Genomic DNA, 26,764 nt, shown 5'->3' with positions numbered 1-26,764 from the left:
AATGTCTAGCAGTTTTAAAAATTGCTTTTGTATGAATGGGATTATCTATATAAAATATTTTTTGCAGTTCCTGGAATACTATAAATACAATAATTATGATGATGTAGGAATTACTAGACATTTCCTTTTCATTCATTTCAGTTACAATCCAGAAAAAAAAGTAGCAAACATGAAATAATAAAAATACTATAAGGCAAATTATATGTACTTTCCTCAAATATTTAAACATATTAAACACACCTACATACAACTGCCATATAATTATATGTTTTATAATGCTTTCTAATGAAGCACTGGCTGCATTAAAACCCACTCTGAAATTGTCATTATTATCATTCATTATTTTTATAAGGGTATGGCCAAGCTTTTGAGAACAAAGCATGCAATTTCTTCATAATCGAGTATAAATATGATATTTTGAAAGAGGTTAACTTACCTATGGCTTTTTCCTCAGATTTTAGTGCTTCTGTAGCTTTGTGCGGCACTTCTGCCATGGTATCTGCTACCTTTGAATCTATGCTTTTGGCACATGCAGATTTCAATAATTCTGATTCTGAAGATTTTTGGGACAATTGAAGCTGAATGGTAAACTTCTCGTGCTATAAAACATTTTAAAATGGAAGTGAAATATACATGAGTGAAATCAACCCTAGTAAATGGTAGATTTACGAAAGAAATAAGTAAAATCTTTTTACCTTTAGAGCTTCTTCAGGGACCCTCATTTCTCCTCGTACTACAGTGAAAAGATTTGTATGTAAACAGGGCTAAGGAAGAATATAATTTCAAAATTCTGATAATCAAGCTTAAAATGATCAAAGATAATATAGAAATTGTCCTATTTTCTACAGGTAGTTACAGTAGAATGACTATATTCTCTTTAAGAATTAAATGTTAAAATATGCTCACAAATATAAAAATTTCATTTTTAAATACTAAATAAAATCTTAAAATTTAGCAAGTAATTCTAAACTTAGGTGATCATGGCCTTCAAGAAGCGAATAACTGGATGATTAATTGAAGCACAAAAGACATTTTCAGTTCTCACTAACAATAATATGACCACAAAGAGAAAGTAGCTGGATCAAATTATATTGATAGCTAATCACAAAAATCTAAAAAGAAGTACATCATCAGTGATTACCCAACAGTAAATCCTGAAGGAATTCAATTACTCCTACTTCACAAGCATTGATAAAATGAAGTTCATCTTGAAAGCACAAAAGAAATGTTATAATTAGGGTCTTAACAGCAACTACAACCACTCCTTCCCCCCATGAATTGCAATCAGGGTCATACTACATTATCAAACAACTGATTCTATACAGATTAGAACCAAAAGCTAGATATAATGAATGCTTTCATTATTATACAAAAAAGAACAATGCCTCTGTATATTAAAAAGATCTTTCACTAAACAGTAGAGGTCACATTTCTCACCATTACTTAACCCTGTAATGAAAAGACTTTTATAACCACATAGTAAATTCTAGTCTTCTTTACCAATTCAGAGCACCTGTGACTTCAAGGGTAGAAAGCTTTAATTACCACGTGGGAGAAAAACAGACTTCCCATGCATAACAAGCAGTAAACTTGTTAACGAGTATTTGACCGATAGTTCTACTCATTAAAATAATAAAAACTCAGAATTTTTTAGAATTGTAAAGCGCTTTGGGAATATCCTGTTCAATTCCATTAACCTGCCTTCCCATTCTATAGATGAGGAACTTGAGGACTAACGGGACAGAACCCAAGATAACAATCTATTCAACTGAATACCAGGTGCAGGGGTTTCCTATCAGTTTACATTGCTTCCTATAACTGTGAAATAATAAAATTTTCCTTTTTTGTTATTTACATATGCTGATATACATTTGTTGGTATATATGACAATATACAGTTCATAACTAAGTATAGCTAATAAAAAGTAAAAATCTAGTAACTTTGTTTTACCCCCAAGAAACTTATTAACAGCTGGAGAAGATTCATAGCATTCCTACATTTTCAATGTTAAACACAGCACCTTAAAAATATTGAAAGCCATTTCTATGTTTTTCAACGGGAAACAAATGATTTTAGCCTGTTGTGAGTGTTTTCTGATGCTTCTAGATTCTCCTGGGAGGGCTTTTAAGGCTATTCCTCAAGGCTAGTCTGGGGTATTCTCTTTAGATTTAGACTTTTTTAAGATCAAGGAAAACTTATAAGAGGGTGTAACTCATAGATTCACACACTTTACCTTACGAAAAAACTCCTGTGTGGGGCACCAAAGCCCTCAAAAATCCTTCTGTTTAGGTCATGAATTTACCTGAGAACTCTGGTATGACTACGAGATTTTGAGACTGCCCTAACCTCAGCTTTTCCCTCCAAAAACTGTTTCTAACTTGGTTAATTCAGAAAAATGACAATCTAAGGTACAATTACTTATGATGTCAATAAGTTACAAAATATACAATACAGTAATATTAACTATAGTTGTATGTCAATTATATCTCAAAAAATTCCAGAAGAAAGTTACATGCTTACTTAAACCTTGCTTACTAAAAATCATTAATCTTTATAGATTATTTCCACATTTCTTTAAATAAGAAACAACTGAGGGGCTTCCCTGGCGGCGCAGTGGTTGAGAATCTGCCTGCTAATGCAGGGGACACGGGTTCGAGCCCTGGTCTGGGAAGATCCCACATGCCGCAGAGCAACTGGGCCCGTGAGCCACAACTACTGAGCCTGTGCGTCTGGAGCCTGTGCCCCGCAACGGGAGGGGCCGCGATAGTGAGAGGGCCGCGATAGTGAGAGGCCCGCGCACTGCGATGAAGAGCGGCCCCCGCACCGCGATGAAGAGTGGCCCCCGCTTGCCGCAACTAGAGAAAGCCCTCGCACGAAACGAAGACCCAACACAGCCAAAAATAAATAAATAAAGTAGCTATAAGAAACAACTGAAAACCAGACAAAATACATAAAACCATGGTCTGCAAGACAATCAACACCAGGTAACAAAAGACCACTGTCTTGAGTGAAGAGGAACAAAGCAAAGTGAGCGCAATCACTGCCCCAACTCACTACCTTAAGAGAGCTTCCAAGTCACACTGCAAGGATGGGTAATCCAGGCAGAACCTGGCAGACTCTCTGAGCTGTGGAAGACAGAGGGTTGAGAGTCTAGGGAGACCAAGGTGACTAGAGTTGATGGGACTGAGTACTGAGGAGAAGAGAGCTGCACAGAGACAGAATTCCAGAGACTGTTACAGGGACTTGCTCAACTATTCAGCTGACTACTGATCAGCACATTCATTTGAGAAACGACTGGGACAAGAACCACTTGAAAGTATTAGAGTGCCCAGTGCTCAAGCAGGGCCAGAAATAGTGTCTAATTACAACAGCCAAGCTGGAAAACCTCATGTATCATGAGCCACTGGATAAAGCAGGGATTGGTAAATTGTTTCTAAAAAGGGGCAGACAGTAAACGTTTTGAGGGCCATATGGTCTCTGTTGCAACTACTCAACTCTGCTGTGGTAGTATAAAAGCGGCCATAGAAATATGTAAGTGAGTGTATATCGCTGTGTGCCAATAAAACTTTATTTACAAATACAGCCTGAGAGTCAGATTTACCAATAGTTTTGCTGACCCCTACAGCAGAGTATACAGAAAGACCTTGCCTCTGTAGTGGGGAATTAATTAACCCCAGACTAATCTTAGAAGCCTAACAAATCTTAAAAGCAAGACTCAACATGATGAAATTGTTTCCAAGTAACCTGTTTCCCAGAGCAAAGCTCAAAAATATTTATAGGAATCCAAAAATATGCATATAATACTCAACAAGGTAAAAATTCACAATGTCTGCCATTCAGTCAAAACTTACAGTGAATGTAAAAATCAATCAAAACTGACCCAGAACTGACACAGATGTCAACAAACATGTTAACACAGTTATTATATTGTTTAAAAAAAATAAGTAGAGACTTGGAAGATACCAAAAACAAAATCCAAATTGAACTTCTAGAGCTGAAAACTATACTGGATGGGTTAACTGCAGATTAGACACAGCCAAAGAAAAATTTAGTAAACAATAATAACAACCCAAATTGAAATGCAGAGAGAACAGATAATTATTAAAAAATAATAAATAGAGCCTCAGTAAGCTAGGAGACAACTTCAAGTAGCCTAATATACATTTACTTGAAGTCTCTGGAAAAAAAATAGAGAGGACGGAAAAAAAAGATTTGAAGAAATAATGGCTGAAATTTTTTTCTAAATTTGATTAAAAGTATAAACCCACATATCCAAGAAGCTCAAAAATCCTCAAGCACAAGAAACATGAAGAAAACTACACAAAGGCACATCATAATCAAACTGCTCAAAACCAGGGGAAAAGGGAACCAATGCAAGTGAGAATACAGTGGAGCAACAACTTTAAAGTAACTGAAAGAAAAGAAATGTCATTTAGAATTCTATGCCCAGAAAAAATAACTTCCAATAACTAAAATGAAATGCTTTTCCAGACATAAAAAAGATGAAAGAATTCATCACCAGCAGTGCCATACTATAACAAATATTATAGGAAGTTCTTTACATAGAAAGAAAATGATACTAGATGAAAACATGGATCTATAAAAAAGGATGAAGAGCACAAGAAATGGTAGCTACATTGGTCTAAGATATAAGTACAATGGCCATAAAAATCTAAGATATTTTTCTTATTATTTAAATCTCTTTAAAAGATAACTGATGTTTTACTGATAAAAATGTAGAATGGGATTTGTAACATATATAAAAATAAAATGTATGACAACCATAGCACAAAGGTCAGGACAGAAGAAAGTATACTACTGTAACGCTCTTATACTATACGTGAAGTGGTATAATGTCACTTGAAAATACAGCTTAAAATTAAGGATAAAATTATAAATCTTAAAACAACCACTAAAATTTTTTAAAAAGTGTTACAGTAATAAGCTAACAAAGGAGACAAAATGAAATCCTAAAAAAGGTTTAAATAATCCAAAATTAAGAGAAAAAGAAAAAAAAAATGATGGGGCAAATCGAGCACAAATATCAAGATGATAGATTTAAGTCTAACCACATCATTAAATGTGAATGCTCTAAATCCCCAAATGAAGGCAGAAATGATCAGATTGAATGAAACAGTAAGACCAACTATATGCTGCCTACTTCAAATGTAGAGACAATAGGTTAAAAGTAAAAGAATGCAAGAGATATACCATGCTAACACCAATCCAAAACTAATGTCTAGACAAACCAGATTTCAGGGCAAAAAGTAATATTATCACAGACAAAGTAGGTCATTTTATAATTATAAAGGGAATCAACTTACCAAGAGGACACAATAATTCTAAATGTTTACATAACTAATAATAGAGTTTCAAATTACATGAGGCAAAAACTTCTGCAAGGAGAAACAGACAAACCCAATTATAGCCCAAGATTTCAATATCTCTTTCTCAAAAATTGACAGAACAAGTAGACAACAAATCAGTAAAATACAGAAGATGCGAACAACATTACCAACTAACCTGGCCTAACCGACATTAATAGAATACTCCAACCAAAAGCAGTAGAATGCACATTCTTTTCAAGTACATAGAGAATATTTACCCAGATAGACTAGATATATTCTGGGTGACAGGACAGGATTTGAGATATATAGTATGTTCCTGACCACTATGGGATTAAATTAGAAATTAATAACAAAGTCTCTGGGAAAAATCTTCAAATATTTAGAAACTCAGTAACAAAGATTAAATAACCCAATGATGCAAAGATCAAAAGAGAAACTAGAAAGTATCTTGCATGTTAAAGCATTACAGGCATACTTTGTTTTATTGCACTTCTGTTTATTGTGCTTTGCAGATATTGTGTTTTTCACAAACTGAAGGTTTGTGGCAACGCTGCACCCAGCAAGTCTATCAGAGCCATTTTTCTAACAGCATTTGCTCACTTTGTATCTCTGTATCACATTTTGGTAATTCTCACGATAATTCAAACGTTTTCATTATTTTTATATTTATTATGGTGATCTGTCATCAGTGATCTTTGATGTTACTATTGTAATTGTTTTGGGGCACCATGAACCTCACCCATATAAGAATGGTGAACTTAACTGATAGATGTTGTGCAAGTTCTGACTGGTCTACCAACTGGCCGTTCCTGTTCCTCTCCTCAGGCCACCCTATTCCCTAAGACACAACGACATTGAAATTAGGCCAATTAATAACCCTATGATAACCTCCAAATATTCAAGTGAAATGAAGAGTCACACATCTTTCACTTTATGTTAAAAGCTAGAAATGACTAAACTTAGTGAGGAAGGCATGTCAAAAGCCAAGACAGAACCAAAGCTAGGCCTCGTGTGCCAGTCAGCCTAATTGTGAATGCAAAGGGAAAGTTCTTGAGGGAAATTAAAAGTGCTACTCTAGTGACCACATGAATAATAAGAAAGCTAAACAGCCTTATTGCTAACCTGGAGTAAGTTTGAGTGGTCTGAACAGAAGATCAGACCACAACTTTCTCTTAGGCCAAAGTCTAATCCAGAGCAAGGCCCTAACTCTCCTCAGTGAAGGCTGAGAGAGGTGAGGAAGCTGCAGAAGAAACGTGTGAAGGTAGCAGAGGCTGGTTCATGAAGCTTAGGAAAAGAAGCTGTCTCCATAACATAAAATTGCAAAGTGAAGCAGCAAGTGCTGATGTAGAAGCTACAGCAAGTTACCCAGAAGATCTAGCTAAGAATTATAATGGAGGTGACTACACTAAACAACAGATTTTCAGTGTAGACAAAACAGTCTTCTTTGGAAGAAGATGCCCTCTAGGACTTCCATAGCTAGAGAGCAGAAGTCAGTGCCTTGGCTTCAAAGCTTCAAAGGGCAGGATGACTCTCTTGTTAAGGGCTAATGCCGCTGGTGACTTCAAGTTGAAGCCAATGCTTACTTACCATTCTGAAAATCCTAGGATCCTTAAGAATTATGCTAAATCTACTCTGCCTGTGCTCTAACAGTTGAACAATAAAGCCTGGACGACAGCACAGCTGTTTACAACATGATTTAATGAATACTTTAAGCCCACTGTTTGAGACCTACTGCTCAGAAAAAGATTCCTTTCAAAATATTTCTGCTCAATGACAATGCACCTGGCCATGCAAGAGCTCTGATGGAGATGTACAAGATTAATGTTGTTTTCATGCCTGCTAACAGCAACATCCATTCTGCAGCCCATGGATCAAGGAGTCATTTCGACTTTCAAGTCTTATTATTGAATAAATACATTTCATAAAGCTGCCATATACAGTGATTCCTCTGATGGATCTGGGAAAAGTCAATTGAAAACCTGGAAAAGACTCACCATTCTAGATGCTGTTAAGAACATTCATGATTCATGGGAAGAGATTAAAATATCAACATTAACAGGAGTTTGGAAGAAGTTGATTCCAACCCCCATGGGTGACTTTGAGTGGTTCAAGACTTCAGTGGAACAAGTAACTGCAGATGTGGTGGAAACAGCAAGAAAACTAGAATTAGAAGTGGAGCCTGAAGATGTGAGTGAATTGTTGCAATCTCATGATAAAACTTGAACGCATAAGGAGTTGCTTCCTATGAAGGAGCAAAGAAAGTGGTTTCTTTTTGTTTGTTTTTTGGCTGCACCGTTCAGCATGCGGAACTTCCCCGACCAGGGATGAACCTGTGCCCTCTGCACTGGAAGTGCAGAGTCTTAACCACTGGACCACCAGTGAAGTCCCAGAAAATGGTTTCTTGAGATGGAAACTCTTCCTCATGAAGATGCTGTGACGATTTTGAAATGACAACAAAGTATTCAGAATAATGCATAAACTCAGTTGATAAAACAGCAACAGGATTTGAGAGGACTGACTCCAATTTTGAAAGAAGTTCTACTGTGGATAAAATGCTATGAAACAACATTGCGTACTACAGAAAAATTGTTCTTGAAGGGAAGAGTCAACCGATGTGACAAACTTCACTGCTGTCTTATTCTAAGAAATGGCCACAGCCACCCCAACCTTCAGCCGCCACCACCCTGATCAGTCAGCAGCCGTCAACACTGAGACAAGACCCTGCATCAGTAAAAAGATCAGGACTCGCTGAAGGCTCAGATGAGAGTTAACATTTTTTAGCAATAAAGTATTTTTAAATTAAGGTATATACAATTTTTTTAGACATAATGCTATTGCACACTTAATAGACTCCAATGTTGTTTATAAACATAACTTTCATACTCATTGGGAAACCAAAAAATTTGTGTGACTGGCTTTTTGCAATATTGCAGTGGTCTGGAACTGAAACCACAATATCTCCAAGGTATGCCTGTACTTAGGGGAAATTTTATAGCACTAAATGCCTATATTAGAAAAGAAAGATCTTGAATTATCTCAGCTTTCACTTAGAAGAAATTAATAAAGACAGCAGAAATCAAAAAGAAAACAGTAACAGTGGCAAAATTCAATTAAACCAAATTCAATTAAACCAAATTCAAATGGATTTGGGGGGAATATTCTTCCCATTTTCCCCATAATATCTGCTCTACCCACAGAATATGCTGTCAGTTAATGGTGACTCTATTTTTCTAATTGTTTAAATCAACTGTACAGTCTTGGATTCATCCTTGACTCTTTTCTTTCTCTTAGTCTACATCCAATCTAATCAAGAATATTACTGGCTCCATCTTCAACATATGTACAGAATTTTATCGTTTCTCACTACCTCTGCTTCTATCACCCTGGTCCAAACCTCCATTACTGCTCACTTGGAACTACTGCCAACTACTGTACAGCCTCCTAACTGGTCTCCCTCTTTTCACCGCTGCCCACTTCCACCCTTAGTCTTTGAAAAAGAGTAACCAGAGGATTCTTTTAAACATATAAGTCATTATCACATCACTCCTCTGATCAAACCCTCTAATGGCTCCCCATTTCACTTAAAATAAAAGCCAAAATTCTTATAGTGGCCTATTTAGGGTGATACACGCTGGCTCCCCATATTCTCCTACTCTTCACTGGCTCCAGCCACACTGACTTCTAAGGCTGTTCCTCAAATATGGCAAACATGCTCCTGGTTTAAGTCTTGCACTTAACTCTTCTATCTGCTTGAAGAGCAGTTTCCCCGGATAGATCCATTAAGGCCAGCGTCTTTACCTGCTCCATTGCTGGCTTCTCAGTGAAGTCTTCATGAATAGCCTTTTTAAAATTATAACTTCTCACTCACCAGCACTAGCTCTCTGTCTCCCATTCAGACTTTTTCTCCATAGAATTTATCACCCTCTATTATCCTTTTTGTGTGTGCTGTCAGTTCCCTCCAACCCCATTAAAGTGTAAGCTCCAGGAAGACAGAGACTGTGATCTGTTTTATGTAGTACTGTACCCCCAGACTGCGGGGACTATGCCCGGCACATGGGAGACATTTAATAAATAATTGTAAAATAAATGAACTTAGGCTTGCTTACCTGCTACATTTCTGGCCATCTGGAGATATATTACCCCCTTCTGAAGTTTATCTTGATTACTGCAGCATTTTACTATACCTCCTGAGTTTATAGTCATTTCTTAAACTTGGATATTTCACTACTTGCTTTTCCAAATCAATTTCTCCGGTTAGAAAAAAAACTTTTGGCAGATAAATTCTGTTTCTTAGTTCCAGTCTCAATTCATGGTAAAACTGTTCTTTCTATTGCTGTGGCATTTTAATTAAACAGTTTTCAACTACAAGGTATAACAGTTTGTAGACTAGCTAACTATTAAACTTAATTTTAATTATGAATAAAGCATGATAGTGACTTCAGTCTGGTATCAGAATAAATTTGTTTTTTAAAATTTCATCCTATATAATAAAATTTCTGCCACTGAAACAGCCCAATGTTCATTTATACACAATGCTCAAAAATCAAAAGCAATATGAAATGCTATTTTTAAATAATGAAATCAACTGAGCCTAACCTGAGGATCTGGGTAGTCGTTCTGGCTCAACACTGATTTACAGCCCTGAAAAACTCCTTGGGAACAAAACATTTGTCCCAGGAATTTTCGACAGAAATATTGTGAGCAATTATATAAGGAAATATTAGTTCTCTATTAAGAAATCATTATGCAATCTACAAAAGATGATGAGTTGCTTCTCAATAGTTTCTTCTTGATTTAAAATTCAAAGTAAACTTTATAGAGTTTTACTGAAACCCAAATTTCCTACTATTTTCTCATGTTTTGAAACAGCTGATGTCAAATGAATTGAGTTACTTAAATTCCAAATATACCTGTATTTATTTTTTGATGAAACTTAGGTTGGTAGAAAATAACCCCTGAATCAAGGCTTTAATGCTAATTCCTAATCATTTTATGTGATACATATTTTTTAAAGGATTTAAAATATACAAATCAAAGGTATTAATGTTTAATGGTTTCACTTTTCACATGCTGCTTTGGCTCTACAAGTATAAAGGTTATATGATGTGCTACAAAACTATTTTTTTCATAAATTTTAAGTTAAATCTAAAATAAAAACTAGTTATGCTCTAGGAACAATTTTAAAGTGTCAGTACATTTACTTTACCTAAGTATCAGCTCTACTTAGCTGAGACATTTTCTCTGCTACAGTGATAAAAGTACATCCAAGTTGCCAGTACATTTGATACATTCCTTAATATCAAAGTCCAGATAAATGCAGTAAATGAAAAAACTAAAAGTGAAAAAAAACCCATTCAGCATAATGTATAATATCTGTATTTTAACTAAATATAAACAAGTTCTTTTTACAAAGCTTTTTGCCTTGTATGAATAGAAATGCTTTTATTCTTCTTCATCCAATCATGTCCCTTCTCTTCACTAGTGATTCTTTACTAGGAGAACACCATCATATCCTTATTCAGTTCTTAGAATCCTATTTTCAAACAAAAGAATTTTAAATACACGCTAAATGCATAATGTACTTAATCAGGGAGCATGGGTCTCAGAAGACACAGGATATGGAAAAATTTGAATTGAACAGGCAACAGAGATGGAATGCATAAAATGGAGTAAAAGTGGGGACAGAAGGAAAGATAGGGTTAAATTCTTTACATTTCTCCTGGAGGTTGACCTGTGTCATTATCATTTAACCAGGAAAAAAAAAATCCCTGGGCTGGGCTACTATTACACACTCTCTGTCCTCTCCCCAGTTACATTCTTTGATACCCCAACTGCATATATAATAGCACTGCAGGGATACTTCTGCTGAAACTATAATACAGAGTGAGGAGAAAAAAAAAGAGTCCATCAACTTTTCCAGGATTATTTTTAGGAACAGGCATAATAACCAAAAAAAAAAAAAGTATTTTTTTAAACATGTATTTTAGTTTGGAAGGGCACAGAGACTTCCAGCATGCCTATATTATGAATTCTTATGTCTCAAGAAATGTTAATTTACACCGGAGTAAAGATTTTTGAATAAATTTAATAAATGCACAAAATCAATAAGGATATCATATCCAAATCTCAACTTATCTTCAAGTTTCAAGGTGATATAAGTCTGTTCTGGAATTCTTACATCATTCACAAAAGTCTACAAGAGAAAAAAAAAAAAGGTGTTAAGTTTATATATGAAGTATTAATTATTACAATTTAGACAAGCAAATACTCAAACCTTATACTTTAAAGTTATGTATCAAATGGTGGCTAATACAGCTTGTGTATCATCATAAAATGCGCTATGCATCTTATAGGCTAATAAATGATTTCATACTAAGCCCTTTATTACTATTACAAGTAACACACAAAGAACCAGGATGCGGTTCCTCTGAGTCTACTATGCTGCCACGACAAATTTAGGTACCTAAAAATGACGTCAAGAAAAGCTCTGACCCGAAGCTAGAAACTGTAAAGGGTAAAATATAATATAGCTCTCGATATACCATCAGGGCCCACTGGACTCAATTTTAACTTTTCTGGACAACTGTAATTATCTGTAAGGATTGAGATTTCATTATTTTTATTCCTAGAAGTCTTCCAAAGAATAAAAAGAAAATTTACTTAAAAAAACTGAATAAAACTCATTCTATTTTACAATTGCCAACGAGTCCTTTGGACCCTTTTATGAATTTAAGATACATTATAGGAGCCTTACATGAATCTAAGATACATTATAGATACATTATTTTTTCTGTATGTTGAAACATTCTGTTTCATCATCATCCCATAAGTATTTGAACTTATCAATTATTTCTAACTTTGTTGAAAATGACCAAAATAATAACAGAAGAATGGAATTACCTAGAACATCACTATTCAACAGAAACACTGCAAGCCACAAATGGAAGCTACACATACACTACTAAATTTTCTAGTAGGCACATTAAAAAGGCAAAATGAAAGAGGTGAAATTAATTTTGATAATATACTTTTAATTTAACCCATACATCCCAAATAGTACTATTTTAACAAATAATGAATAGGAAAATTAAGAAGACATTTTACATTCTTTTTTTTTTTTTACCTTTTTATTTTTAGACTAGTCACATTTCAAGTGCTCAACAGCCACACATGGCTAGTGGCTAGCGCAGCAAATAGCACAGAGCTAGATGGATGATGCAATTGTGAAATAAATCATTACGATTGCATCAACCTTTAGGTTTCTTACTGCATGGCCCAAAATATTGCACCATCTTCCCAAGAAGATATAAAAGACATCTGGAGACACAATCTTTGTCTTTTTTTTTTTAAGCTATCAAAGAGCACAACTGAGGATTCAGAATTTTTAATTTAACATCCATAAAGGCAAAGAGAAAAAAAAAAAAGAGACAGGAAGATATTTCACAATTATAAGGTAAATACAAAAAGTAGAGCAGCACTCTAGACTATAATAAAAATGATAAAATGATAATAACGTACGCAAAATATCAGACCAGGAGTCTTCAGATGAAGATAATCCTAGATGAATTTTCCCTAACACAAGAATTGATGAGAGAAGAATGTTTCCAAAGTCAAAAAGAAACTAAGATATTTTTCATCCAGTTAGCCTAAATCAATAAGAAGAATGATGCAATATTTTTTAACACGAAACTGATGATTCTGTATTTTAAAAGAAATTTTGACAGTTTTCTCTCATTTTTTAGTGTTTGTGTTTCAATACTCATTTGATTTAGTATGTAAGTGGACAAATGATCAAGGCGGGTATCTATACAAAGGTAACTAGAAGGAAAGAGATGATGTAGAAATAAAATTATTGAATTGATCTTGTAACTGTTGTACTGTTTTACAATTATGGAAGAAAAAGAAGATGACTTTCCTCTTAAAATTTTAAAATGTCAAAGTCTTAAAAATAATGCATTTTGATAATGCAAGAGCAAGAAAAACTAGAAATAATGGTAAGCTAGAACTAGCTAGAGATGTCCTTGAAAACTGAAATCAACATTTATAAAATAGATATATATCCCAGAGAAGGCATGACAGCTAATGAACAGTTAGTGGCATTCAAAGAACAATACCCATTTTGCATGTTATGTACCTTTCAAAACCAGGAAAATATGGAATAAAAATTTGAGTCTGTCATGCCTCATTTTTTATTAAAATTTCAAGTTGCTCTCTCATCTTTTAATTCTTACTTGTGTAAACTATTTGTAAAAAGACTTAAGGGGTCCATTGAACACAGATGGTAAATGGTGATGACTATTTTTCCTGGCATACTAGAAGTTAAAGACCTAGAATTCTCTAGATTTATAAAACATAGAACAATGTTATACTTAATTGCCTGGAATGCGAACATCATATAAATACCCAATATGTTTTTCTTTGATAAGTTGAAACTTTAAAAATTCCTTTACTCTTCCCTTTTAAATTTCATTTTTCCCATCTTTTATGTTATTGGATTTGAGATGGCCAAGATACCTTACTTGGGAAGGTTCCCTCCATAATGAGGAAATTTAGAAGGGTCCTGAATGTTATACAGTAAAATATATAAGGGGATTGGGTTATTATGATCATATTCTCAAATTCCTTTGCATAGCTAGCACTTTGTAATATGTCATAGAATACCAGTTTCTAAATCTACCAAAAACAAACAAAAAAATTAGAAGTTGTAATCTTATTCCAGATATAAGGAGACAGCAGAATACTGCTAAACCTCAAGATCACACATTAGGATGATTTATGAGTAATCCTAAATAACAAGTTTCTCACATGCTTCACAGAAAGACTGAAATGTTAATACAAAGAAAATTCAAAGGCTTCAGACATTTATAAACTCTAATTTCAGGCTCATTTCCAAAACGAACATTTTTAGAGTGTTTTAAGACTTATATCTTGAGTTTACCAAAATATTCTACATTAATTACAAAAGAGAAAAGCTGAGGAAAATGATGAAAAAGAGAAGAATAAAAGAAAATATTAATTAACTGATGTTTGGTATGCAGAAGATAATTAGGTACATGGTATAAGAGAGATGCCACAGTTCTAAACCAATTTATTTAAAACTGTCTCAACCTAAAATACCATAATTACTCAAAAGGCCTAAGGATGAGCTTTAAGATTCACTCAAAGCTTATTGCTTGACTCTCTTAAATGTTAAGCACCTATTGTTTTTAACATATGTACTAGGTACTTTCAGAGATTAAGAGACACATAATTTTAACCTGCTGGCATTTATGACAGAAATATTCCCTAAGGTCTAAAAAGGCTCAGGAAATATGAGCCAGACACGAAGTTTCAGCTTGCAAAATGTAAGTGAAAACATTTGGGAGCAAAAAGTCTCCTGACGGTCGAAAATTATAAAAGGAGAGAAAATTTCAAAGAGCTACAGGAAAAAGTCACTTAAATAAATCAATTATGAAGCATTTTAATAAATTAGATATGGAAAGAAAAATAGGTTTTGTTTCTTATGTCAACATCATTTGATCACACCTCTACCTGGTAGGTAGGACAGGTGAGGACAACGAGGCACAGGGTGCAAAGTAACAATCAAGATCTCAGAGTTCAGAAGCAGAATTACTGGGATTCAAATTCAGCTCTCTGAACTACAAACCCCACATTCTCTGCACATCAAGGAAGCTTGGGTGCCCAAGCCTGGCCAAGCCAGCTCCCCAAACTCCCCCAACCGAACCACTAACCTCAGAGAAGCAAACCAAACCAGATAAATATCTATTTAATTTACATACAAATAAATTACATAATTGACAGTATAAAATCATATAACCACCATGTACTGCATTAATGCTCTGGGAAATGTGAATGGAGTGGCCAGCAGCACAACTACCTCAATCATGTTGCCAGTGAGAAAAGTCTCGTCTTCTTCCCCTAACCACTCCTTTCATACCTTCCTCTTTCTATGCCATACTGGTCTGATGCTGCAGGAACGCCAGTGTGAAAGGGGACATAGCAGGGGCTGGAACACAGGGAGGTGAGGTGGAATGGGATGGGAGTGGTACGGCAAAGGTCAATGGTGGCTATCAGAGAGGTGCAGGTACTCCAGTGCATGGAGGGGACAGGAAGAACTGAAGGCAAACAAGGGCTCTCATAGAAAGAGAAGCTTCGAGGGGCTTGCAGGGAAATAGCCTACTATCACATCAGCTACAGAACCAGTTCCAGCTTCCCCAAGCAGAACAACCTCATTTCTGGTAGTAATAAATGCAAGTGTGGACCTAGATAACTTGGGAGTATATTTTAGGGTAGGGTGAAAGGAAGTGAGAGTGGAAGTGGTCACAGGTAGTTATTTAGCAGTTGAGTTTAGTTGATAAGTGCTTTCCAAAATAATTTAACTGTGTATGTATTCACTGAAAAGTATGTAGGCTACAGGATGCTAAACTTGTTTTAACTGCTTTTCTTACCATAACAACAGCAATAGTAACAAACACTTACTGAACTAGGTGTTTAAAACTATTAACTTATTTATAGCTTCACAACAACCTGAGAGGAGTACCATTTTACTATTTCTGTTAAAAAAACTGAGGAACAGAAAAATTAAGTAACTTGCCCAGGGTTACCTCACTAGTAAGAATTCAAGCTGGGCTCATAACCACCTATACTGTGCCCCCTCTGAAATTACTACTTTTAACCTGATGCTCAAATTTCTAGAATTATATGAATGTTAAGAATAAATAGGCTGTGAATAATAATCTACAAGTTTTCTATGAATAAAATGCATGATAGCTGGTAGTTCACAGACTTTGGCTACCAAAGTCCATTCTGGCATATTTCCTAGGCTATCCATTTGGGTAACAGTGCATTTATCCAACTGTGTAATATTCTGAAGTTCTGTACCAGGCACATACTCACATGTATTGTCACATTTGATACTCATAACAATACTACAGAGCAGGAATTATCATTTCACTATTTTAGAGCTGAAGACAGGTAACTAAATTTTGCATTGAGGCCTCACATTCATAACCTTCAACTCATTAAATTTTTGCACAACTTTGGGAACTAATATGAATATATATGAGGAAACCGAATTTCAGAGAGTTTATGTAATTTGTCCGGGGTTATAATGCTGGTAAATTACAGACTGAGATTCAAATCTAGGTCCTGATTTCAAGTTCAAAATGAAGATGTCACTCTGTGAGTTATTGTATTTCAGACAATTACTGAGTACAATCAAATTATAAGGTCAGCCTAGATAAACTTAGAAGTTAATATTTCACCTGATTTGTTTTACAACCAACATCAATAATTTTTATATTTGATCACAATGTTTTAAAAGACTAAAACACTGTGATGTAATTCTCACTTATTATTTTCCAAGATATAATGTAAAGACACCTAAGAATAGCACTGTGGTCAAGACGAAACATTCTAGGCTTAAAAACAGAATATAACATTGTTAAAATATTCCACATATAAAAGTGGATTAAAATTTTTCTCTATAAAGTCTTTCATATAAAAAATTCATTCAATTCCATTCGAAAAGATTTACTGGGTTCATGCACTGTGCAGAACCTTGTGCTAGGCACTGTGGTGTACTTACCAGAAGCAAAAGGCACATGAACTGTTCAGAAGCACATAATCTAGCACAGTGACAGATATGCACAAGCAGATACAAGGCTCATAAAGCACCCAAAACAGAGATTAAAACAGAAGTCTGTAGGTGCGGAGAAGGAAGAGAGTAACTCCTTAAATAGCACCTTGGAATCGAAATGCTTCCTGACATGGCCCATGGTAAAACAGTTTCTACATCATCTGCTTATCTCCTTCTACTTTAATCCATTCAACACGTTAACAAGTCAATACTCTTAAATACCTTTTCTCTGCTCCCTTCAGGAAGATGTAGAATTTGTATTTTATTTTTAAAAGTAAGTACAACTTTTACAAATGACAAGGCAGATGGAAGAACTACTGGGCTGCAGAAAATCTAACAAATTATTTGGAGAAGGAGACAGTATAGTAGGAAAACTACTGTTTTGGAGGTATGGCAAGGAAAATGTGATGATGGATCATGAATCTGGAAAAGTGGGTGATGCCAAATGTGAGGTATTTCAGTTCAAACATGAGGATTAAGACTTAGTTTTATGTGTCATGAGAAACAAATAAAGGTGTGAATAAAACTAACATAAAAACATGCCTACAAAAAAAGTATCTCAGTGAATAAACATAAAAGTCCTTCAGTAGCAGGCCAATTCAGGACAAGAAAAAAAAAGTTTTACCATATTTGCCAAATTTCTGCAGATGTTTTTCCATATAATGTTTAATGTATATTTTGAAAAGAAGCAGCAGTTAGAAGAAGTTCGGATACATTTAATTTCTGTTAAAGTCATTTTAAGAAATTCAACAGCACAGATCTGAACAAAATTATATTTGCTTATGTTAGCAGAGCCATGAGAAAATTGAGAAAAAATAAGATAAATTATTCAATACTTTAGCATTCTCTTATTCTGCAGCTACTTACATTCTGCCAATGTAGAAAGATCAAATGAAGAATTAGGAAAAAATTCACTGCAATAACACAAAAATCTTCAATGTAGGAAACCAAAGAAGCAATAATAAACACTAGTATTTAGATCATATACCACATTTGTTAAGGTAAATGGATGTGTTTCACTTTTTACTCTAGTATAGAAGATCCTCCAACCATCTGGTACCAAACCACGTTTGCATCTTTTTTTTTTCCAAAGTTAACCCATACTTCTCTGACTCCCAAGAGTGCTTTTTTGCATTCTTACTGTCATGACTTTCCACTGCTTTATCACATATAAATTCAAGCCATTCAGTAAGGGCAAGCTTTCATCTTAACCTCCTTAAAGAAGTCTTTTTTTAACCACTGGATAATAACAACCAACAACCATCTGAATTCCTGTTAAGTATTTACTACCAACATCATTTCTTGGAAACATGGGCTACATTCATATTCTACCGTATGGTCCTCAAAGTGCTATGTACCTAGTAAGCATTTAAAAGTAAGTGCAAACTAAAGAAAAGGAAATATAACACAAACAGGATTTTGTGTTATATTTGTTTTCTTACAATATTAAACAAAAAATTCAAATAAGACAGAAAGCAAACTCTTAACTTACCCCATTTAGGCTGCCCAAATCTTTCACCAAATGTTCATCAGTAGAGGCATCGTAATTGATTACAGCATGTTGCTTATCCACACTACGAGACTGAAAGAAAATTCTTTAAGTTAGTAAACACAAGAAAATGCTAGAATAAATAACAAAAACAAAGATTTTTGTCTAAATACTTTATGTTAATAGGATAGCAGATAAATATAGGGAAATACCAAAGTAAAAGTAGATTCAATAAGATTTAAACTGTTACTATTTAACAGAAATTTGGCATCACTTCCCAAAGAGGAAAGCAGCCAAAATTTTAAGACATTCTTTTCTACCAAAGTCACACGTTCTACTTTTGAGAGAATTTAATTCAGTTGACTTTGTTGAATGTATTGAACAACAATAATTTTTTTTTATAATTTGAAATTCTTATATGGAAATCATGTGAATTATAATTTTATGTTTTATATACCTCACTGTAAGAAAAATCACCATATAGGATTTACATCTTTCAATACCAAAGATTAAGGGACACAATGTGATATGTTCCTGAATAAAATTATCCTTGCTTAAAACATGGGTTCTAAAACTCATGGGAGAGGTCTAAGAGAGAAAGAGAAAGTCAAAAAAAGGAATTAGAATGGCAAACTGATTTTTGAAAATTGCTTTTAAGTCTCTTTTAAGGTACACACACACTCTCTTTCTCCAGAGCTTAGTGAGTTATCTGCAGATGAAAGTAGCTCAGAGATGAACTACAAGCCTTTGGAAATTTGTATCCAAAGGAAATATCACTACAGTCACAGGAAGAAATAGTCTGAGAACCACTGAACGTGAACTCAAGAACCATTTATTACTGGGTTACTATGTGAACCTTGGTATACTAAAAGCAAAGGAAGCATCCAAAATGGGGAGGAGATATAATTTTCAGTTTCCAACCCAGCATGTAAGGAGCTTGGAAGTCATCGTTCCTATCCTCATAGCAAGAAAAAAGTTAAACTGAAAATCAAAAACTTGTCTTAGTTTCATATGAAAATTGAGGTCATAAGGTCAACTGCCACTCTGAAATCTGGAGAGACAGGCGAATACAGAGAATCATAGCTCACTGGGAGCAGTTGAAACTACTGCTGCAGCCTCCAACTGTAGGAAAGCTTAAAGGTTAAATGATTAATTGCTGGAAACTTGAATGTCAACTAGCTTGAAAGCAAGAACTCCTGGGGGCACAGCCTTGGCGGGAACATCATTTTTTTGTGAGTTTTACCTCCAGAAGCCCCACAAGGATCTCAGGGTGAGGATTGGAGAAAAATCTTCTCATGCTTCTGGCATGGTGAGAGGGAAAGTAGTCATTTTGAAATACACCCATTCTGCTCTCCTCAGCAACAGCCTGTCCTCAAGGAAAACTACTTTTCCAGAGCTCACGCAAATCAACCAGTGTGGGTTTTACCAGAGCCTAACTGACATGGGAGGATGGAAATACCCAACTCCAGCCTCATCTAGCCTTCCTGTCTCACCTAAGGAGGTGAACAAAAAAAAGCTGAGATGTACTTGTGAAGGTCAAAGACTGAGAACTAATAGTACTTCAGCATGCTTCCCCTCCTCCCAAACCTTACCATCATATCAACAGGGATTTATAAATAACTATTATTATTACCATTACAATGGACGTTTCAATACATTATAGAAAAAACTGTAAAGCACTATATAAGAAGGAGCCTCTACGAAAACTCAAAGACAACAAGGGAGAAAAAACCAAGGACACTATAGGAAATATTAACCTCTGACACTTGTAGCTATAACAAACAGTAAACACAGCCTTACTCCTAGCCACATTAGAAAAATGGGAAAGGTCAGCAACTAATAAAATAATAATAAAGATATAAATCCTAGTTGAAATAATCCTTTCCAAATAAATATTACAAAAATTAAAAAGTCCGTTACCCAATTCGCTTAAATTCTATATTGAAAAAGTTTTGGTCTTTCCTTTCAGCACACAAAACTCTGTATTAAAATAACTGACATTAGGAAGAAACAATATGTGACCTAAAGCAATCTTCCAACAAAACCTAAAGATTTATCATACATACACTTTTATTCTTCTTAAAGGTTGATCTGGGGGGGGGGTTGTTTTGTTTTTTCTGCAATCTCAATTTCTTTAGGACAAACTGCAAATCTCAGAATTCAGAGTAACTTCATGAATAGTACTATTACCCCCACTTCTCTACAGCTTGCCTGAAAAACCATCTATTATGGCAAATTAGACTGCTGCAAAACACCTGCATTAAATCTAAAAGTTACTTAAACTTTGTTTTGGTTTTTATTGTCATGTTTAAACTGTCACTCTGTTTAAATTAATGAAATACTAAATTCAGTTATTAGGGTGATAAGAAGCAAATGAAGCACGATTACAAAAATAATTTCTCCTAACTGTGGATTTATCAAGTTGAATTAGTCTAAGGAAGAAAAAACATCTCTACATGTTGTAAGGCAAGTGAGAGTTCAAGTATATGCAACCTCTAAATAAATAGTGACTAGACTACCATAAATAATCTCTCTGTGAGCAAGAGAATACAGAGAAAGGGCAGAAGTTCTTAGAAGAGAGTGTGATGAAATTCAAGGGGAAAAAATCTAAACGAGACTTGAGGAAAAGAAATCAGAAAGGAAAGTGAAAATTTACTGTTAGATATGGAGAAAAAAAATCGAATGGCTGCTCATAGAGTCAGGGAATGGCAGCTTTTGAGGGAAGTCTACATGGCTCAGAGATATGGAGAAAAAACTGAGGAGGAAATAATTTGAAGAGGCCAATTCCCTAAGTTTACAACTTGATAGAAACCTGGAATATTCTGAATCTGACATGCACCCTGCCCTCAAATCGTTTATGGGGGTAGATAATACAAGAAAACCTACTACTAAACGTAGAGCACACTTAAGAAAATGAGAGTTCACTGAGATGCCACTACAGCTTTGGAGATTGAGGAGTGAAGGAGTGGGCATGTTATATGGAACCAGAAAAAGCATCTTTTTTCTTTGTTTAATAAAGACCTTAATAACTTTTTGAGAAGACTAGTCTTATGAACTCAAGGCAAGGGATATCATCAGTTTAGAAATCACAGGACAAGTCATTGCATTTGTGTAACTCTTCAAAAAATAACAGCCAATGAAAGCAAATAAAAATGCCTGTTCTTATTTATCAAATGTATTCAAGGTATCAGTGTGTTTCTGTACCCATCACAGAAACTAAGCAGGAAACCAAGATTATAGAACATAATATGTCAAGTAAGTGGTCAAGAAAAACTGAGGGAATAAAAAAGATTTGTTATTCTCATCTAACCACACAAGCATTAAACCATTTTCATTTCCAGATAAATTCACACTTCCTCTAGATTAAACTGAGCCAGGAGAAAGTGCATTGCAACTTAATTTTCACAACCCATTTGAGCTTTTCAATAAAAATTTAATAATCTCTCAGAAACATACAATTTAAACCCTGACAAAGACAGCTAACTTCATCAAATTTCTAATACTAATGGAAAAACCTTATCTGGTCCAGGTTTAAATCAAAAGATAGTCAATTTTGACCAGATCTCTTATTTGTTCCACCTTATGCCTTTGGTAAGAATGCAAGACTCGGGCTTCCCTGGTGGTGCAGTGGTTGAGAATCTGCCTGCCAATGCAGAGGACACGGGTTCGAACCCTGGTCTGGGAAGATCCCACATGCCGCAGAGCGACTAGGCCCGTGAGCCACAATTACTGAGCCTGCGCGTCTGGAGCCTGTGCTCCGCAACAAGAGAGGCCACGACAGTGAGAGGCCCGTACACCGCAATGAAGAGTGGCCCCCGCTCCCCACCACTAGAGAGGGCCCTCGCACAGAAACGAAGACCCAACACAGCCAAAATAAATAAATTAATTAATTAAAAAAAAATTAAAAAAAAAAAAGTCCCTAATGGTGGGACTTCCCTGGTGGCGCAGTAGTTAAGAATTCGCCTGCCAATGCAGGGAACACGGGTTCGAGCCCTGATCCGGGAAGATCCCACATGCCGTGGAGCAACGAAGCCCATGCACCACAACTACTGAGCCTGCGCTCTAGAGCCCATGAGCCACAACTGCTGAGCCCGTGTGCCACAACTACTGAAGCCTGCGTGCCTAGAGCCTGTGCTCCACAACAAGAGAAGCCACCACAATGAGAGGCCCACGCACTGCAACAAAGAGTATCCCCTGCTCACAGCAACTAGAGAAAGCCCATGCACAGCAACAAAGACCCAAAGCAGCCAAAAAAATAAATAAATAAAATAAATTTATTAAAAAAAAAAAAAAAAAAAGAATGCAAGACTCTCTAGTCACTATCCCCTTATAGTCCTTTCCCCCACAAGAGCCTATGCCTCTTCCCTCATAAGTTTTACTTTCTACAAAGACCCTCTTCCCAAGGCTTTTACACTACACTCTTGAGAATCCTCCTTACTTGAAACGCCTCTTCATTCTCAAGCTCTTAGGGTTATCTCTTACTTCCTTCCTTTAAAATCTGGCTTTCCCCCTGAGAACACTATTTCCACGACATTCCTTTAAAGTGGATGATATCCTCCTAAATCCAATATTCTGTTGAGTTCAGAGATGCAGTCCAGTCTACTATTGTGGCTTCTAGACCATTACTTTCCCCCTCCGATGAAAAAAACTTTTTACTTTTCTGAAGTTCTTGTTATCCACCTATATATAAATATAAGTATAAATAAATATACATACACACTATATATTTACACACACACACTCACACTCACCTCCCAGGTTGCTGCAATCATTTGCGGTCATTCTAACTTTTTGACTTAAGTTTTGGGGTAATGGTAAATTCAAATTCCTACTTCTTCATGGTTGATTTTAAATGTCTCTGTAGATAACCCATATAAAAATCTAGCCTTCTCTACTCCCACAACCAAAATCCTTAACATATCTTGTCATACCACTCCCACTGCTAAACTTTATCATGCGAAATTGATTCCACCTATGGAATCTAAGCCGTAGTATTTCTCTGTGACTACATTCTCCTATTCTTCCAGTTTTCTCAATTATTTACAATAATTTACTAGTATATTACCTAAGTCCTTTGACAACCGCAAGACATCTAATATTCTGACCCCTTCCTTTTCTCCCAAGCAACCACATCCTATAACTCTGACTTTACTTCCTTCTCTATATAACCTAGATTCCCCCCTGGCTTCAACTGTTCCCTTTATGCTCCTAATCCCCAAATCTCTACCTTCTTCATGGACTACTCTGCTCAGCTTCATATATTTATTTCCAGTTTTCTGTTTAATATCTCAATCTGGGTATCCCTCAGGAACCTCAAACTCATTATCTTGTTCCCCAAAAGTACACCTCCTGAACCACTACTTCATCTATTTCCATGCCAGAAAGGCTAGGTCTTACATTCTTTTTCTCTCCCTCGTTCATTATATATAACTAGAAAGCACAGCCTTCTATTTTCAATCTCTCTCCTGCTCTGTCTTCTGTTCTTCATTTTAAATGATACTCTCTTCCTTAGAACTTAACCGTCTCTTCCTAGATTATTATAATCATCTAACTGCTTATACCAATTCCAATCTCTAATCCTGAGCAGTAATATAGAATAGTAGTTTAAAGCACAGGTGTTGGAGTCAAAAAGAACTGGTCCAGCCACTTGCCAGTTGTGAGACCTTGGTAAAATTACTAATCTTTGTATAATCATTCTACAAAAAGGTATACCTAGCTCACAGATTTTTTTTGTGAGGATTAAATGCATGCAAAGCATCTGAAAAGGAAATATTGCTCTACTTAAAAACTCCTCAATCCTCTTACTGGTTAAGGTAAGATACACCAAGTCTTTAATATAGTACACAAGGCCTTCCAAGATCTGGCCTCTTCTAATGCCCAAGTATTAATCTCTCAAAACGTTTGCCTTCACATCTTATATACAAACTACAAGGAAATATTTTAATTTACCTAAATAGACACTGAATGCCATGCTATCTTCAATACCACGCGCTCAACCACACTCTAACCTTCCAGAAACCATTTATTCATCTTTTAAGATAATTCAGCTAAAGCAATCTCCTCCAGAAGTCTTTCCAGATTTCACATTCCCACATTTCCTTGCAGGCAGAACTGACCAATCTCTTTTTTCTGTACCCCATACCAACTCCCATCACTGTCCTGTATCATACTGTTTATACCCACTTATTTACATACACATATCCTTCTACTAGACTCTAAGTCTTAAAGGACAGAGAGACCCTATCTGTATACACATTGATACCTCAGCCTACACATAGTATATGTTTAAAAAGGTTTGATGGAAAGAAAATCCATGCTATTTGGCCAATCTCATTTCATAAAGAATGGAGGTAGAAAAGTTTTCTTATGTATAAAATAGCAAAAGTATTGAAGTTACAAAGTTCAGACCAAATTTTAAGAAGCCTACAAACCAGGTGGCTTAAAACAACAGAACCAAACCAAAACAAACAAACAAAAAATTGTGGCTCTCAGATGATTATAAAACCAGAAAATTTTGGAAAATAAGAGTAACAAAATGAAGCAATAATACTTTTTTTAGGAAGAAATACTTCCTTTCCTGCAACAAACAAAGAAGAAAAAGTCTGCCATCAAATAAAATCAAAACATAAAAAAAAAATTTCAGGCTGGGCACAACAATAAAGCAGCAAAGACTCACACTGACTAATTTCTAACTAAAAACTAACATATGAAATGGTACAAATGGTTACCTGATATGTGTCATACATGCTTTGGATATGAAATGGCTGTTACTTCTCTTTCCTACTAAAAATATGAGAGAAAAAGACACAAATACATGGATACATATGTTCAGAAAAAACTAAAAAGAGAAAGATTGCCACTGTATGTCTCATCATTTAAAAATTTTAAAAGAGGGGCTTCCCTGGTGGCGCAATGGTTAAGAATCCGCCTGCCAATGAAGGGGACACAGGTTCGAGTCCTGGTCCGGGAAGATCCCACATGCCTCAGAGCAACTAAGCCCGTGTGCCACAACTACTGAGTCTGCGCTCTAGAGCCCGTGAGCCACAACTACTGAGCCCACGAGCCACAACTACAGAAGCCCGCGCGCCTAGAGCCAGTGCTGTGCAACAAGAGAAGCCACCGCAATGAGGAGCCCACACACCGCAACAAAGAGTAGCCCCCGCTCGCCGCAACTAGAGAATGCCCGCGCGCAGCAACGAAGACCTAACACAGCCAAAAATAAATAAATAATTAAAAAAAAAATTTTTAAAGATAGTGTAGCTGAAAGATTCTTTAAAAGTCCAGTTGTGTTTTTACAATCATAATAATAAACAGTGATTTATCCTTTGCTATGTGCTCCAAAGGATAGATGAAAATTACTAACCTATGATCTTCAAAACATATTCCGTCATTAATACATCATACAAAAATTAAAATACTAAAACAGTGAGTCAAATATAATTTTATTATATTTTCTATTATGCATTAGGAAAACTATTTAATTAGTATGATGATGATTCTCCAAATCGAGTAAAATTCATGCACTTGGTACAATTAAAAAAACTTATGAAGATAAAATTAGAATTTAGATATGAACTTTTTTCAGAATGCAACTCAACTTGTATATAGAGGAATCCAATATATTGTAATAAAACACAGTGACTAAGTCTTTCTGAATCTTAATTTTATCATCTGTAGAATGGAGGTAATTATATCTTTAAGAAATTCTTGAGGAAGAACTGAATCAACATAAATGAACACTGAGAACAAGAGAAAGTATTATTCAACGGCATGGTACTTTTAATAGTAGTAATATTGTGTGTCACTCAAAACAAAGACAGTATAATCTTTACCCAGTAACTATACATTATACCTTTCATTCACGGCTCTCTAAGATTTATTTTACATAATATGTCTTATGGAACATAGCATCGCATAATCATCTTTCTATAGCAAGACAAACAAGCATAGCAAGTTCATTAATTTGCTAAAGCCTTCCAACGTAAGTGGCAGAAACAAAACTCGAATTCCAGAATCCCGTGTTTAATCTCCTACTCTTTAATATCCAAGCACATATTCTTCTCAATGACTACATTCTTTAGACTACCTTTTTTGGAATGAGATGAAATAACAGCAACAAAAATTCAAAACATTTTTTTGGTCATAATTAACAAAAAAATGTAATTGTAATCAAACAGAGCATATGACCTCATGGATCATTTGTTTCCGTTTTGCACAGGGTTTTAAGCTACATTATCATCAAAGTATGTTTACAGTGCTGGTAAATCTATTTATAGTTGAAATCTTTAC

The 26,764-nt window shown here is 35.3% G+C and overlaps 1 protein-coding gene and 1 long non-coding RNA gene across 26 annotated transcripts in view; one reads left to right on the top strand and one right to left on the bottom strand.

Moving 5' to 3' along the window:
* Nucleotides 1–26,764, top strand: part of LOC309605611 — an 867,207-nt gene that overhangs the window by 188,259 nt on the left and 652,184 nt on the right. The gene's annotated exons all lie outside the window — the stretch shown is intronic.
* Nucleotides 1–26,764, bottom strand: part of CEP170 (centrosomal protein 170) — a 145,434-nt gene that overhangs the window by 69,233 nt on the left and 49,437 nt on the right. For all 25 annotated transcript variants that reach the window (XM_082340008.1, XM_082339997.1, XM_082339999.1 and 22 more), the window contains 4 exons: nt 18,479–18,568; nt 11,463–11,541; nt 696–754; nt 437–599 (listed from right to left, as the gene is read on the bottom strand). In XM_082340008.1, coding sequence (XP_082196134.1) covers nt 437–599; nt 696–754; nt 11,463–11,541; nt 18,479–18,568 — 391 coding nt within the window. The remainder of the gene's footprint in view (nt 1–436; nt 600–695; nt 755–11,462; nt 11,542–18,478; nt 18,569–26,764) is intronic.

Source organism: Balaenoptera borealis (assembly GCF_965194805.1).
Source record: "Balaenoptera borealis genome assembly, chromosome: 1".
Taxonomy (NCBI): Eukaryota; Metazoa; Chordata; class Mammalia; order Artiodactyla; family Balaenopteridae; genus Balaenoptera; species Balaenoptera borealis.
The sequence above is the reverse complement of the archived record's forward strand: the minus strand, read 5'-3'. Positions and strand labels throughout refer to the sequence as shown.